Source organism: Myodes glareolus, chromosome 2 (assembly GCF_982192425.1).
Source record: "Myodes glareolus chromosome 2, mMyoGla1.1, whole genome shotgun sequence".
NCBI classification, from domain to species: domain Eukaryota; kingdom Metazoa; phylum Chordata; class Mammalia; order Rodentia; family Cricetidae; genus Myodes; species Myodes glareolus.
Window position 1 is genome coordinate 101,400,372 of NC_142027.1, and position 14,043 is coordinate 101,414,414.

A 14,043-nucleotide genomic window follows, 5' to 3' on the forward strand; every position below is an offset into this window, starting at 1 on the left:
GCCAGGATTGCAGTTTTTCCCTGGGGCTGAACTCTGGCTGCTTCTTCTGCAGGCATCAGCAAGAATCCGATTTTTCGGGAGCATACTCCGATGCTGACCTCCATAGACATCGGAAGAAGAAGAAGAAAAAGAAAAGACATTCGAGGAAGTCGGAGGACTTTATGAAAGATGTTGAGATGCATTTACCGAAGCCCTTGAGCTATGAGGCTGTCGGCCATTTCCGGAGAACGGAGGGCACCTTCCTGCTGGCTGATGGCCTGCCTCTGGAAGACAGTGGCTCTTTCCGGGAGAAATCTAAGCATTTAAGGATGGAAAGCCGGCCTGACAGATGTCATCTGTCAGAGTATGGCCAGGGTAAGAAGACTGGGAATTAAGGACACAGCTCTTTGAGTAACGTGTTTGGGAAAGGTAATGAACACAGAAATGTAAGGGGGGCACAGAATGTTATGAGAGTTGACTCAAGGTGCCCCACAACAAGATCCTCCCTATGAACAGAGGTGTGGTGTAACCTCTGGCTGGCTGTCACCTCTGTTGAAGGCCTGAGTTGCATGGAGCTGGGCCCAGTGTAACCTGTGTGCTCATACTCCTGGAACTTAGAGCGTCTGTATGTGTCATACAGTAGAGCTTTGGCTTTTAAAGTATTCTATGCTTGTGTATGTTTGTGTGCGCCTACTTGTACATCTGTGTGTATTGTGTTAACTTTTGAACCCTTGAAGGCCCTAGTGTACTCCAGTTGCTAAGTCATAACTCAGTGTGGTCTCTAGAGACATGTCTTTCTTGTGGGGCTCTGGCACCCTCCAGGCTGCTGTTCTCTGAGGTGATTCTCGCTGGATCCTTCTTGAGTAGTTCAGGGTGAGTTCCACCTCCCCGACCTGAGTGCCAGTGTGCGTGGATGCCCCCTTCTCTTCCTACCATTTTTAATGAGCTTTTTCTTTAGATAGCATTTGTCTAGTAAAAAAACGTATGGGATATGAATGTCAGTGGGGCCAGAGCAGAGGCTGGAAAACTGTAGCCCTGTGGCTACAGCTAACCTGCAATTCAGAATGACTCTCACAAGTACTGAGTAGTAGTATTTGTTCAAGTGAAGCACTGTGTGGAATCAGGTTTTGGTTCAGTAGACTTTGGCTGAAGTCCATGTGTTTTGTGTTGTACTGTTTTGAACCACTTAGTAGAGGTAAGTCATGGCCTGTTCCATTGAAATGATTTTCATCATCTGGCCCTTGATATAAAAGCTTGTCATTTCTGCCCGACACCCAAAGATCATGGTCATGAATAAAAGGCATGTGTGTTGCTACAGATGTGTTGGTGGCCCTGAGTGGAACCTTTTGCTCTTTGGCAGTCCACACATACACTGTATCAGGTTGTCTCAAACTGGTGACTTGTTTGCAGCTACTCGGCACTCACACTTCCCTTCTTCCCACCACTGACCCTTTCTCGTAAACTCCAGTTCTTCCTCCAGCTCTCTGAGCTGAAATCTGTTCATCCTCACGAAAGAATAAGAATGTGCAGCTGTATGCTGGGGCAGAGACCTGGTCCTCAGGCGTGGCTCTTGAGCATCCTCTGTTGGAGTTCTTTGTAGCACTGCCAAGCTAGTGTCTGCTTGCTCATCCTGTAAGAGTGACTTTTCCTGCAGCTGACATCAAACTGCAGGACTGATTATAATCAAGTCTTCAGGTACACACATATTAAATTGTTTCCTCACTTTGCCTTCCAGGTGATTAACGCCCCAGCCTCATAACAAAAAAAAAAAAAAAAAAAGATTACGGTAAGCAATTTTCTTGTCTGTGTTTTGGTCATTTGTAAAAGTTCTGAGTGGATATAGGTGGGTTTCCCTCTGAAGAAAAGATTGATTGAAGTCCTGGGGGTCTGTATCTGTGACACTCAACTCGTATCCAGACAATGGGGTTAAGTGTCTGAGAGCAGAGAGGAATCACACAGGTCAGGGCCATAGCCTGGGTCCTAATTGCTGGTGTTTTATTGTATGGCCCTGAGAGACAGGAACTCTAGCCCACACTTGGTGAAGCAAAAAGGAGTCTGTCCTGTCCAGTCTGCAAAGAGGGCTTTAAAATGAGCTGCTACAGAAGCTCAGTTTGCAGCTAATTAACGGGCTTTGTCAGTGTCAAGAAGACAAAGGCTTTGAGCCTCTCCGGCTCTGTGAAAGTGGAATCTGAGGTCTGAGGGGCCCAGCAGATGGCGCCTCCCTGGCCTCACAGGGTAGAGAACTCATTTAATGGGAGCACACCCAGAGCACATGAGACCAGCCTCCATTCAGCTAATTTCTGTACCTTTTTTCTTTCAGATTCAACATCTTCAACAGAAGCCATCCCCAACCCAGCTTAAATTATACACATAGAAAATAACTTTGTCCAAACTGCGTGGTGCTTCTTTAGTAAATACTGTACAGACTTTACCATGGACAACTTTTTTTTTTTCTTTCAGTTTTTACCTTTTCTTAATTACCCTTATTCCAAATGGATTCTTTGTACACTGCTGAATATTGTAAATTACCGTGTACATAAAAACCACACTGAAAATAATGCCCTGGAATAGACCATCTCAGATGCTGCTTAACTACAGACTCAGGTTGACTACTTGTATTTCATGTAATGTTCCTCCAAGCTAGACATCTGGTGCACGGCCAACTGGGAACCATGAACTTCAAAAGGACAAAAAGACAGTGCGTCTATTTAATTTAAAGACTTATTTAAAGACCCAAGCTCTCATCCAGACCTTCGAGGGCTTCCTCTGCAATGTCTGATACTAGAAACTAATTTGCTTCACATTTTAGTTGTATTCAAGATTTGAAGATGTATTTTATAGACAAGTTCTGTTTTTGAACTTTGTGGAACTATTCCAATCAATTTACCAGTTATGATGAGTATTTGCATTATGAATGTATAATCCAGACATTATTTGTAAAGCCTACAGTATGTTTTTATTACCTTAACACTTTTTATACTGTGTCTCGTCTCGACAATATGATATTGGAGTCTGAGTCGTCAGCTTGATCCCTTCAAGTTTCTAGTTACAGACAAAAATCATACTGTGATTTTATTTTTAATATGGATATGCTATCAAACTGTGATACACTTATAATTCACTGGTCCTGCATCAGGAGACGGGAGTGGGGAAAGACTGTATTTAATACAGTGTGTATCTGAATAATCTGTATGGTTTATACAGTTTGTGTTGTTCAGAGATGTCTAAAGTTGATCTTTGTTTTTTTAAGATTAAAAAAAGCACTTGCCCCACTGTATATATGGCATGTAAGATTTATATAGTATATAAATGGCAGCAAATTAAACGACTCTGTCTCAGTTTTACTCTGTTCTCCATGAGCTCACAACCACGTCTGTTACGAAGAATTGATTCTGAGGCAGTTGTGTCTTAGTATGTTTTTATTTGGGAACACAGTATTTGCAATAGTTCTTGACAGCTGTAAGCCCTCCAATTTACTAGCTATTTGCTTTGCAATAAAATAGCCAGAAATTCTGATATCAACATTAATAGGATATTTCTTCATGCAGGTTGTAGGAGTATGTACATTGTATAACAAACACTGCAGAAATTAATACATATGTACATTATTTACATAGTAACTATTTATTGTAAATAGAAATGTTTTCTAAGATAAAAAGAAAGAAATCACTGTGGTTTCTGGTCTGTAACAGACCGAACTTGTCAGCAAAACACAGCTGTAGCTCTGGAAACCAGTGTGACATGAAGCACAGAAGGTTGCTCCTTCTCAACAGCTCCTGGGTAGACTGGGACCACATCACTCAAGTGTTCTGACACCTCCAGGGCCAGTCCACCTACACCTGAAAATGACGAGGGCCCAGCAGGACAGGAAATGGTCTTTGGCCAGAGTCGGGCTTAATGCTTCAATGAGTGCAGACAAAGGGCATGAGTATGACTGAGCCTCTACAAGCCTTGGAAGTAGCCAGATGCCCTTGGGGTTAACACTGTCACAACATAACCTGAGTTAGGTGACTCCATGTGGATACTCTGAGAGTCAGTAACTTAGGATTCTTAGCACCAGCAGCCATCAGGCAAAGTCCCCTCAAAGATGACTATGGCATTTAAAGACACCATCAGGTGGCCTCATGCTTAACATCCTCAACATTCAACAGCTCTGTATCTCCAGGACCATACCTGGGACCTGGGTTGGACATGAGAAGGCAGATTCACCAGAGTCTTGATGGAAGGGACGTGAGTCCCCACTCATATCCATACACACAAGGTGCCCAACCAGCAGCAGGTTCTGGTGTGAGGTGAAGGCTTAGGAGTAGGGATCACGGAAGACTGGAAGCCAGGCTACATACACACCAGCCAGGCAGCTCAAAGGTTTCAAATCTGAGGTATTAATAAAAGTAAAAGCCTAGAAGCTTGGGAATAAACTAAAAGGTGATCAGTCTGGTACATGAGGGAATTTCGGCCTTCGCCACCGCCACCACCACCACCACCCCACAAAAATCTTATCACAGAAAGTCATGTCTGAGTGCAGTTGGTTGAAGGTTTTCAAGGACTGTCGGGATGCAAGCTCCAGGCCTGTCTGCACAGACAGTCCAGGGAAGCAGTTTGGCGTGGAAGGCCATTTTCCGAACAAGCCACACGCAGCCTCAAAAGGGTCCCCCAAATTATGAATGAACCTCCCCAGAAGTGCAACAGAAGAGGTCCAACCACTTTACCCAGCCTCAGCCCAAGCACACAGTGCCCTGAAATCACCCTGGTATATACAGGGTTCTGTGAGCCACTGGCTTCCCTAAGTGCCATCTTCAGCTTTTCCCTCCTTAAAAGGGATGCCAAATGCAGGAGACCTGGCACTACCAGAGGCTAGGTGGGCTACTTCTGGCTGCTTATGCCTAGACACTACATCAAAATATTGGATCTAGTTACTATGTCAGTGAGCACTTAACCAAAAGTTTGAAACCGCAAGCAACAAAAGTACCCAAGCCAACATGGTGTGCAGACGGACCACGTGGAACTGTCGTGTGTGATGGTCAGACACGTAAACAGCCTGTCTCTTATCTGCCAAGCCTCAACACTGACAGGATAAACATCCTGAGCCATAACCATATTTTAGTGATTCGTCTCAGAGAAGCACATGAAGGGAAGTGGCAGTTAGACACACCTGGAGTACTGGTCCTCACGGTTACCCCAGGGCCTTGTCACCCAGAGTGGCTGCCTGTGCCCCACCTGACACATCAGGCCCCCAGCTGCTCCCACTCAAGTGGCTGGAGGCTGCATATATAGACTGTGTTCAGTGCACAGTATATACTTGTGTCCAGGAGTTAAGTTTATAGCTGCCATTCTAAAAATACTACTGTTAGAAATTAAGCATCTTTCATTATAATTTTCAGAATATAAAAGGCATATAAAAGCTATAATCCTATATATCTGAGAAAAATTCTGAATAAAAAAAGTGGTAGGTTTTCCTTTCCCATTTTGATATAAAACAGCGACTTCTAGAACAGCTAGTGCTGCCCAAAAGAGCAGGTGTGGCATGGTGTGGCTGAGGCTCTGGCTACAGAAAAGGAGTCCTGTGTGGGCTGTGCAGGTCCTGAGGCTGGGTCACCAGGTGCTGTGTGGACAAGGGTCCCCAAAGGTCAATGCCAGGGCAGTGGCAGGAAGGAAACACAGCTGACCAACATCCCAGAGGACAGCACAAGGCTCTGGGGGCTTGAGCCTTGACTGGCTGCTCTGGAGGACCCATGGGCACCACAATGCCCCCTTGTCTTGCTGCTTGTGAGTAGCCTGTGCGTCTGCTGTGGAGTCTGGGTCTTGGCGTCATCTACTTCTTATTGGCAATCCTCCTTTTCCTCGTGGCCAACATGTCATAGAATGGGTCCCTACTGATGCTCGCTCTGGGGAGAAAGGAAGACAAGTGGGTTGTGACTGCAGGTTTAGATGCCCATTCCCCCCACCCCACAGCACCAAACAAGCAGCAGGGATGGGTCTGGAGGAGCCTTTCTGACAGTACAAGGATCTAACATGCTCCCCGTGGGCCTGGCTGTCCTACTCACTTGATGGACTTCATCCACTCTTCCTTCTCTTCAGGGCTGGGTGCAGAGATCCGGTACACAACATGGTTCCCCTCCACTACACGGCCATCTGCCTCTGTCTTGCACGCTTTGATGACCTGCCCTTTATGACTGGGGTTGTAGAGCTCAAAGCAGTTCTGGTAGAGAGAAGAGAGCCATTACAGGGGCAGGGCAGGAAAGGAGGCTGCAAAGATCTAGAGAGGAAAGACAGGCGCAGGGAAATCTCGTACCGGTTTCCGAGGGTCCTCCACCTCCCTGATGCTGAGGTTCTCCAGCGGGATGATCCCCCTGGGCTCCTTGTCCTAGAAGAGAGATGTGTGAGGCAAGGCCTGACAGACTGGTTCTCAGGTCTTTGGAGAGAGAGGATGTGCAGCCACACTCACCGTAGTGTACTCAAAGTAGTAGAGGCAGTTATCTGTGAGGATGAACCAGCGCCGTTTCCAGGTCTTCACACGGCCCCCTAGGAGGAGAAGAGCCCCATGAGGCAGGGCTCAAGCAGCCGGAGCCCAAGGGTCCAGAGAGGGGCCCAGAATCCCCAACCACATCACTGCCCTGTCAAAGGAGCCAAGCTCAAGACTGGGCTTGCTTTCTCTTCAAACCCATCCCATATTGACCCCAGTTAGAAAGTGGGCAAGCCGTGAGGCCTGACCATCCAGGATGGCTGGGTGCAGGGCTGGGGCCCCCATGCACCCCCCACCCAGGGCCCACACAGGTGCCCTCTCTCCATGGCCACCCAAGGGTCACCCTAGGTCATACACAGCTTTCAAATTGGCCTCCTGGAAAAGTTAGTTGTAATGGATGGGTGTAATTTCCCCCATGAAATGAACACGATGAAGTCAGTGCCGGCTCACCCAGGTCTGTCCAGGCTTAATCCTGTTACGTCAGGGCAGTTATCGCATTACTGGGACTTTGAGCAGCCCTGGGATCCATCAAAGTCAATTACCCTTGGCCCAGGGAATTATTAGATTGAATTAATCTTTTAACAAGATCTAGAGCACATGTGTACATACACACACGCACACACATGCACGCACACACACGGATATCGGTACAAGCTCTTTACTATGGAAAGGAACCCTCTGTCCTATCTTATTTGTTGCTGTTAGGCAAAATTATTTCTACTGGCAGCTTTTGCTTTTGACAAGAAATTTGAAGAAAAAAAAGAGGAAAAGTTGCTTGTGGTAACAAATTCAGTGCTCCCAGGAGGTGGGGAGTATCTGCAGGTCAATGCAAGGTGCTGGGAAGTGCAGATAGGCTGTGGGGGGGTGGAGGGGGACACAGAAGGTGCCCACAGTGAGGAAGAAACTTCCTAGGCAGTTACAGAGACCCCAAAACAGGAAGGAATAGGGGAGATCATTTTACCCTGACAGAGTGCCTGGAGTCTGCAAGGTAGGGAGGAATCACCAAAGCACAGTGGGATGCTGGGCCAGCCCAATCCCCTCCCTACACCACACACCCTTTGCCAGAAGGGCCTTCCCTTCAGCTTCTCCAGCCTGGAGTCACACCTCTTTCTCACATGGTCTCTCTCACAGGGTCTCTTCTGATGGCTGCACTGAACCCCTGTTCCCCAAATTACACCTTCCTCAATCAGGGGCTGTCTCATGCCATAACACACAGGAAACTAGGGATTTATGGGAAGCCTCAGCCTACACAGAACCCCAGAAAAAAACTCAGTTTAGTCTTTCTTCTCCCAAAACCTTCAGCGAAGAGGAACAGAGAAAAGCATGCCAAGATCTAGCCACATTCGCTTCTCTGAGGCACTCACTCTTCCAGGCCAAGGCAGTGCCAGAATCAGATGAGAGCAAGCTTGCAACTCAGGCAGCCGCTGCCAGTGTGTTTCTTCTCCTTCCCTCAGAGACGCCCAGGGTAGTCATCCTAGCTATACCGGTGCTTCCTAGCAATAGCCAGGAGAGAACTTGGAAATTTACCAGCCAAATCCCCCCCTTGTCTCCCTCCCCACCATGGGTTCCCCTTTGGCAGAGCTGCTCTAGGTCTCTCTGTGGAAGCGCCCCTGCCAAGCCCCTGCTCCTCCTCTTTGCTGCCACTGTGGCTGTCAGGCCCTTCTGTGCTCTGCTCAGCCTCAAGCCCCCTGGGAAAGGTCAGCCAGGCATGGGGTCACAGCTGCCCAGAATAGGTATTTGTGAGGCTGGAGGGCTCTGGACATCCCCATCGCTTCCATGGTCAGGGTGATTAGGGGAGCTGGCTCTAGGCTGCCCAGCAGGGATCCCATTCAGACCAGATGTTGGCCAAGCAGGGGCAATACCCCAAACTTGAAGCCACAGCAGATTCTGCTACAATCCTGTATTCAGCTCTGTGCACAGATCCGTGCTCCCAAATGCTTTCATGTTTTTATAGTTTCCCTTTCATTGCTGTCCTCAAGCATGTGGAGGCGGACACACACGGCTGTACACACATGAACACACTGACACAAGCATGCCCACATCAACGTTTTCTTCCATGACAGTTCAATCCTAACCACAGCCTATGTTTCTGACATGAACAGTTCAAATTCTAACACTGTACACAGCCCCACCAAGACTACAGAATGCTTCCAGCATGCCTTCTCCGCTCTTGACACTTTAGGAGAAGTACCAGCTGGCTGTGGTAAATGCTAGGTTTGGGCTCCTCCACACAACTGAAGGAAGCCAGTGGGCACAAGAGCCCATGGGCACCAGGCACCTGGGAAAGGCCAGTGAAAGCCAATTCTGCCCACCAGCTTGCTGGGGTGACATCTATGGGTAGTGCCTTATGTAATTATGGTTTTGGCCTCAGAGTTCACCCCTAGAGCGGAGTGAACCCGGTGCCTGCTGGTGTGCGGGAGCCCATAGAGCCAGTGCCGCCTCCAAAGGGGAGCCTCAGGTCCCTGCATCTGGCTGTGCTGGGTGAAGGTCCAGACCAATAGCACAGTTAAGCGCTCTGCACGCTTATTGCATGGGTTAGACAACATCAGCTGGTTTCATTCATTTTCATCCAGGGACTGGGCTCTTTCTAGTGGCAGAAGCCACACGAACTTCCAGGAAGCTGTAGTGCCATCGTCCCTCAGGAAACTGCTGGTGGCTGGGACACACTCTCCCTCTTTCTCTATCACAGGCACAGTGTGTGTGAGGGGTGCAGTATGTGTGGCCAAGTCACTCGAGGGTCCAAGCTCAAGCTTATTGCACTTGATTTTAAGGCCAACACTGGAACATTTATTTCTAAACCCTGACATAGTGAGAGCAAAATTAAGAGCAATGGCCAAGGCCAAAGATGGGAAACAGCAGACCCTCAGGGGAGCCCCATCAGCTGGACCTGTCACATGTCTCCAAGTCACAGCCCAGCCTCCCCTGATCCAGCATCAGAGTTCTATCCCTCATGTCCTTCTTATTACACAGCAATAATATTATCTGGACAGGAGCTGCCACATGCCACAGGCTTTACTGTCAATCTACGGTACTTTCAACCCCCCAGAGTCAAAAGAAGCTAAAAATTTCAATTGTCCCAAGTGCAGGAACCCATTAAGTTTCCAATAAGGAAGCCTTTGTACAGGCGCAAGCACTGTTGGTTAGCGGGGGTAGGGAGCACTGTAAGGACAGGCTGGTTACCAGCTTCCTCCCTGCTGAAGGGCCCTGAAGATGGGGGCAAGCACGTTCCCAGTTTCCCCATGCGCACGCTTCTGGTCCCAGGAGCTCTGGGCTCTGCCCATGATGGATGGGTCTCACACACACTACACCTGCACAGTGCTGCCCCAGCCAAGTCCAAAGCCAAATGGATCAGATGAATGGCAACCACAGACTGGAGCTTCACACAGACCAACGTGGGGGAGAAAATGAGCCGCTGGGAAGGGGAGGAAGCCACTGGGTACCTACCTCCTAGCGCAGGACAAGCAGGGACAGCCCATCACAGAACAGAAAGGTGGGAGCCACAGGCAGAAGGAAACAACAAGAAGGTACATTTAAACCACTCGTCAGGATCACAGCCACACCAAAGCACGAGAGCACACAGCTTGTGGAGATAAAGGCACTTGCTTCTCAGGCAGAGAACTACCCGGATTCACATGGACACTAACTCAGCAGCTTTCTGGGATGGGTCGTGCAGTGGGTGCTGCAACCATGGCCGCTCTGGAAGGTCACAACTCAGTGACACAGCCACTAGTGTTAAGGTGAGCGGCTGCCCAGAGTGGTCTCTGGCTTGACTGCATTTTTCTTTTTAAGCTTTCTGCCTTGTAGTTGGGGGCTGTGGCTCCAAGGAAGGAGCAGGGCAAGAAGCCCCCGGGAGCTGTTGCTGTGGGCCGAGGGTGCGGGTGCAGGTCCCACCCTGCCAGGCTCACCCAGCTTCAGCAGCCAGCCTTCCCGATCTGGGTTGAAGAACGTGTGTGTCAAATCGTTCCCGTCATCTTCTGGGATCTTAAACGGCTCATTCTTGATACTTTCATATAAGTTCTGTAAGGAGGAGAAGAGCCAATCAGGGGCTGTACTGAGAAGCAACATCCTTCCTCCCTCCCACACAGAGTTCCTGAGAGACCAGGCGGTTACGAAGACACTTGGAAGGTGCCTTTGAAATCAACAAACTAGCATTACTGATTTTCATTGGATTAAGAGTATTTAATAGTAACTTCGGAGGTTGGGAGACGGCTCAGTTGATGAAATGCTTGACTGCAGGCACGGAGACCCCGTTTTAGATGCGCAGTACCTATCTAAGCACAGGAACTGAGGTTTGGTAGTTTGTGCCTATTGTCATCTCTAAGATGACAGAGACAGGAGGATCCTTGGTACTTACCGGTCAGTGAGGAAACCCCCGACTCCGAAAAACAAAAACAAAAACAACAATCTGGAGATGGTGAGATGGCTCAGCAGGCCAAGGCACTTGGGCACACAAGCCTGGCAACGTTTAAGTTTCATCAGCAGAGCTCACGCTTGTGTGAAAGGAGAGAACCAACTCCACAAAGTTGTTCTCTGATCACCACATGCCACCACCCCACATACATCATGCACGTACACACAATAAAAATAGTAATAAGTAAAAAATAAGGCAGAGAAATGATTGGTGGAGAAACCCAACACTGACCTCAACCCTGCCCCCGCCCCATCCACACACGAGTAGGAAAAGCCCACAAATGATGACAGGGCAGGATGCGATGACAGTTAGTCTTAACTGTCAGCACAGCACGGTCTAGAACCACCTGAGAAGGAAATCTCAATGAGGGACTGTCTAGATCAGGCTGACCTATGAGGAAGGAAGCCTAGCCCAATAGTGGGTGGTCGTTCCCTGGGTTTGGAGCCATAAAAACAGAGAGCTGTGCACTGCCAAGCAGGCATATAGTCATCCTCTCATGGCTCCTGACGGGATGAACTGGAAGTTCCTGCCTTGACTTCCCCACAATGGAGGACTGTAATCTAGACTTTGCAAATTAAATAAGCTCTTCCTCCACTAAAGTTGCATCTGTCAGAGTATTTTATCATAGCAACAGAAATGAAACTGGGGCAGACACACAACTTGGAAGCCGCCTGCGGACTCACCCTTAGCAGCTCCTCAGGAAGGTCCCCACCCTCGTTGATGCCGCGGTTCATGGTGATGAAGCGCTCAGCAGTAGGCTTGTCTCGCACATTGTGGTTGTGCAAGCTGGTGTTGAGCATGATGATGGCGAAGGACAGCACATAGCATGTGTCTGCAACAAGACACAGGTGGGGAGGCTTGAAGCTCAGCTTGCACTTCTACAGGGAGAGTGGCCCTGGAAGTGCTGCCAATGCTGCTTCCCTGGCAGAACAGCCTGCCCACTTTGAGGGGTGCTTCTCTACGGAGGCAGTGGGGGGTTAATGGGAGCTATGGGTGGGGGCATCTTGACGCAGGGATGTGCAGGGTGCTGACCTGTGGACTGGAAGACCCCAGGGTTGCACAGGCAGTATCGTGATGCGAAGGCCTCCATCATGCGGTCAATCTTCTGCGCTTCTCCAGGAAGTCTGAAGCTCCACAGAAACTGCCTGTAAAGACAGGGATGCTTCACTGAGTGACCTTGGGAGGATAGAACTGGCCAGACCCCCAAGCAGTTCCTGATCCACACCACAGCAAGAGCATGGCCTGCTCAGTCTGAGAGCCCAGAACTACCATGAGGTCAGCTGGTTTCCTCCTATTCAACAACTGAAGACTGTTGACTGCTCCTTTTGTGTAACTACAAACTTCTTCAAGATCTGCTGCAGATGCCTCACACCTCAACAGGATCCCAGCATGCTCTGCCCCGCCCCCATGGCACCACTTCCTACATGGACACCAGGTAATCCCCAAGGTCCACGATGCCTGTGGCTGGCTACAGTATTGGCAGGATAACGAATCCTCTCCTCTCAGGACTCCTCACCAAAAGCAAGATCAGGGGCAGGGGCAGAGTCAGCAGCCAGCGCCCACCCACACCTGCCAGGCCACAGCCACAGCCTGCTGCTGTGTCAACCCTGCTTCGAAGGAGCAGGCCCAAGTACATAGATCCTGTCCTCAGAAGCTCCTCTCCCACTAAGGTCTCCCCTGGATGCCCTATGTGACACCATAGCTCCTGCCCCGCATCTCCAACTCCTCACTTCGCTTTCTCAGGCTACAAGGCACCCAACCAGCATTCTCCCCACCTGCCTGCCTTAAGTAATGACGGAAAGGTTATGGCTATCCTGCCTTCCAGAGCCACCCTGGCCAGTGAGGCTCATAACCATCCTTACAGCAATGGCTGAGTATGTCAGACCTACAGGCCACCTTAAGACATAGCTAGCACAGTGATACAAGGGAGGACCAGCTTGCACTCGAGCTCTCTCTCTCTCTCTCTCTCTCTCTGGGCTCCCACGCCTATGCAGGTCCATTAAGAAGGACTGTTTCCTCTAGGCCTGTACACCACTCCCTCCTCCTTGCCACTGCCCCCACTCCCAGGGGATTCCTGCCACAATCAGGCACTTGCTCAATAGCATCATACACAGATGCCCTATTCCCACTTTCAAGACAGCCTCCAGAGTCAGGCCCATCTCTGACACTTTCCCACTCTGCCCCACACGGTCAGCAAAGGACCACAGACATGCTGTCCTTGCCCCATCAGAGCACCCTCCTCAGTTCTGACCCCACCATGACCAACCTGCCCAGGAGTCTGAGTACCTCTTACCCAGCCTCTCACTTTATTCCTACAGCAACCAGCTTCTATCAAGAAGCACCGAACAGGCATCAGCAATGCCTGTCATCTTCCCCGCACCACAGCGGACTCTACACCATTCTGAGCATGTCCCACTTGCATCCCTGATTTGGCCCAAGGACAGAGAGGAGATAATGCCACAGGTCAGGCACAGCTAAGACAGAATCCACTGGAGCAAACCCAAGGTAGGCAGCAGCTACTCACTCTCATTGGTCTGGTGGAGAGGTCGGCTAGACTTTGCCCTCTGACTTGAAGGCAGACAGAGTGAGAAGAGTAGAACCACAGTGGGGATGGCTATGCTATGGACTAGCCCTCCAGGTTCATCAGCTCTCAGCCTTTCTCTGCCCATACAGTTCTCCAAAAGTGAACCTAAAATCAGCTAAACATATCTGTGAGACTCCTGTAGGGCTTTTCTGACAGCAAGCTTTTCAGCCCAGGCTGAGGGCTGAGCAGGGTCCCAGGGGCCACAACCAAAGGCTGCCAACATCTCAGTCCGCAGCTGAAGGAAGGCTGTGTAAATACCTCCAGAGGCAGGAGAAGGTATGAAGACACGACCAGACAAGGCCAGCTATGTATGCTTAGCTTTGGGTCACACCAGGCTGGGTGAATCCACAAGGTCAGTCCTTGTTACTTCTGCCTACACCCCAGGGTGAAGACCCAGTCCAAATGCCATGCCATCACAGAAGACAAGATGCCATTTGCTCAACCCAGCAACTTGAGTGGGGATCCACAGAGCAGGCTGTGTCACCAGAGCAGCACTGGACACAGGCTCTCCCCTTCGCTCACATTACGGTCTACAGTGGCAGTGGCTGTCCTCAGACTACACAGAGACCACAGAAGGACATCTGATGGTTCATCTACATCCTCCTT

At 49.5% G+C, this 14,043-nt stretch overlaps 2 protein-coding genes across 6 annotated transcripts in view; one reads left to right on the plus strand and one right to left on the minus strand.

Moving 5' to 3' along the window:
• Usp42 (ubiquitin specific peptidase 42) overlaps positions 1–3,307 on the plus strand; it is a 38,124-nt gene extending 34,817 nt beyond the window's left edge. For 3 of the 4 annotated variants that reach the window (XM_048436798.3, XM_048436797.3, XM_085683748.2), the window contains one exon: positions 53–1,684. In XM_048436798.3, the coding sequence (XP_048292755.3) occupies positions 53–374 (322 nt within the window). In that variant the 3' untranslated portion in view covers positions 375–1,684. Of the gene's footprint in view, positions 1–52; positions 1,685–1,714; positions 1,766–2,299 lie in introns of those variants that run through there. The other variant, XM_087903305.1, reaches the window with a different exon arrangement.
• Positions 3,308–3,380: 73 nt separating this feature from the next.
• Cyth3 (cytohesin 3) overlaps positions 3,381–14,043 on the minus strand; it is a 98,147-nt gene continuing 87,484 nt past the window's right edge. For both annotated transcript variants that reach the window (XM_048436802.3, XM_085683771.2), the window contains exons 7-13: positions 11,886–11,998; positions 11,537–11,685; positions 10,348–10,459; positions 6,425–6,501; positions 6,272–6,343; positions 6,024–6,178; positions 3,381–5,864 (exon numbers count right to left, since the gene is read on the minus strand). In XM_048436802.3, the coding sequence (XP_048292759.1) occupies positions 5,792–5,864; positions 6,024–6,178; positions 6,272–6,343; positions 6,425–6,501; positions 10,348–10,459; positions 11,537–11,685; positions 11,886–11,998 (751 nt within the window). In that variant the 3' untranslated portion in view covers positions 3,381–5,791. The remainder of the gene's footprint in view (positions 5,865–6,023; positions 6,179–6,271; positions 6,344–6,424; positions 6,502–10,347; positions 10,460–11,536; positions 11,686–11,885; positions 11,999–14,043) is intronic.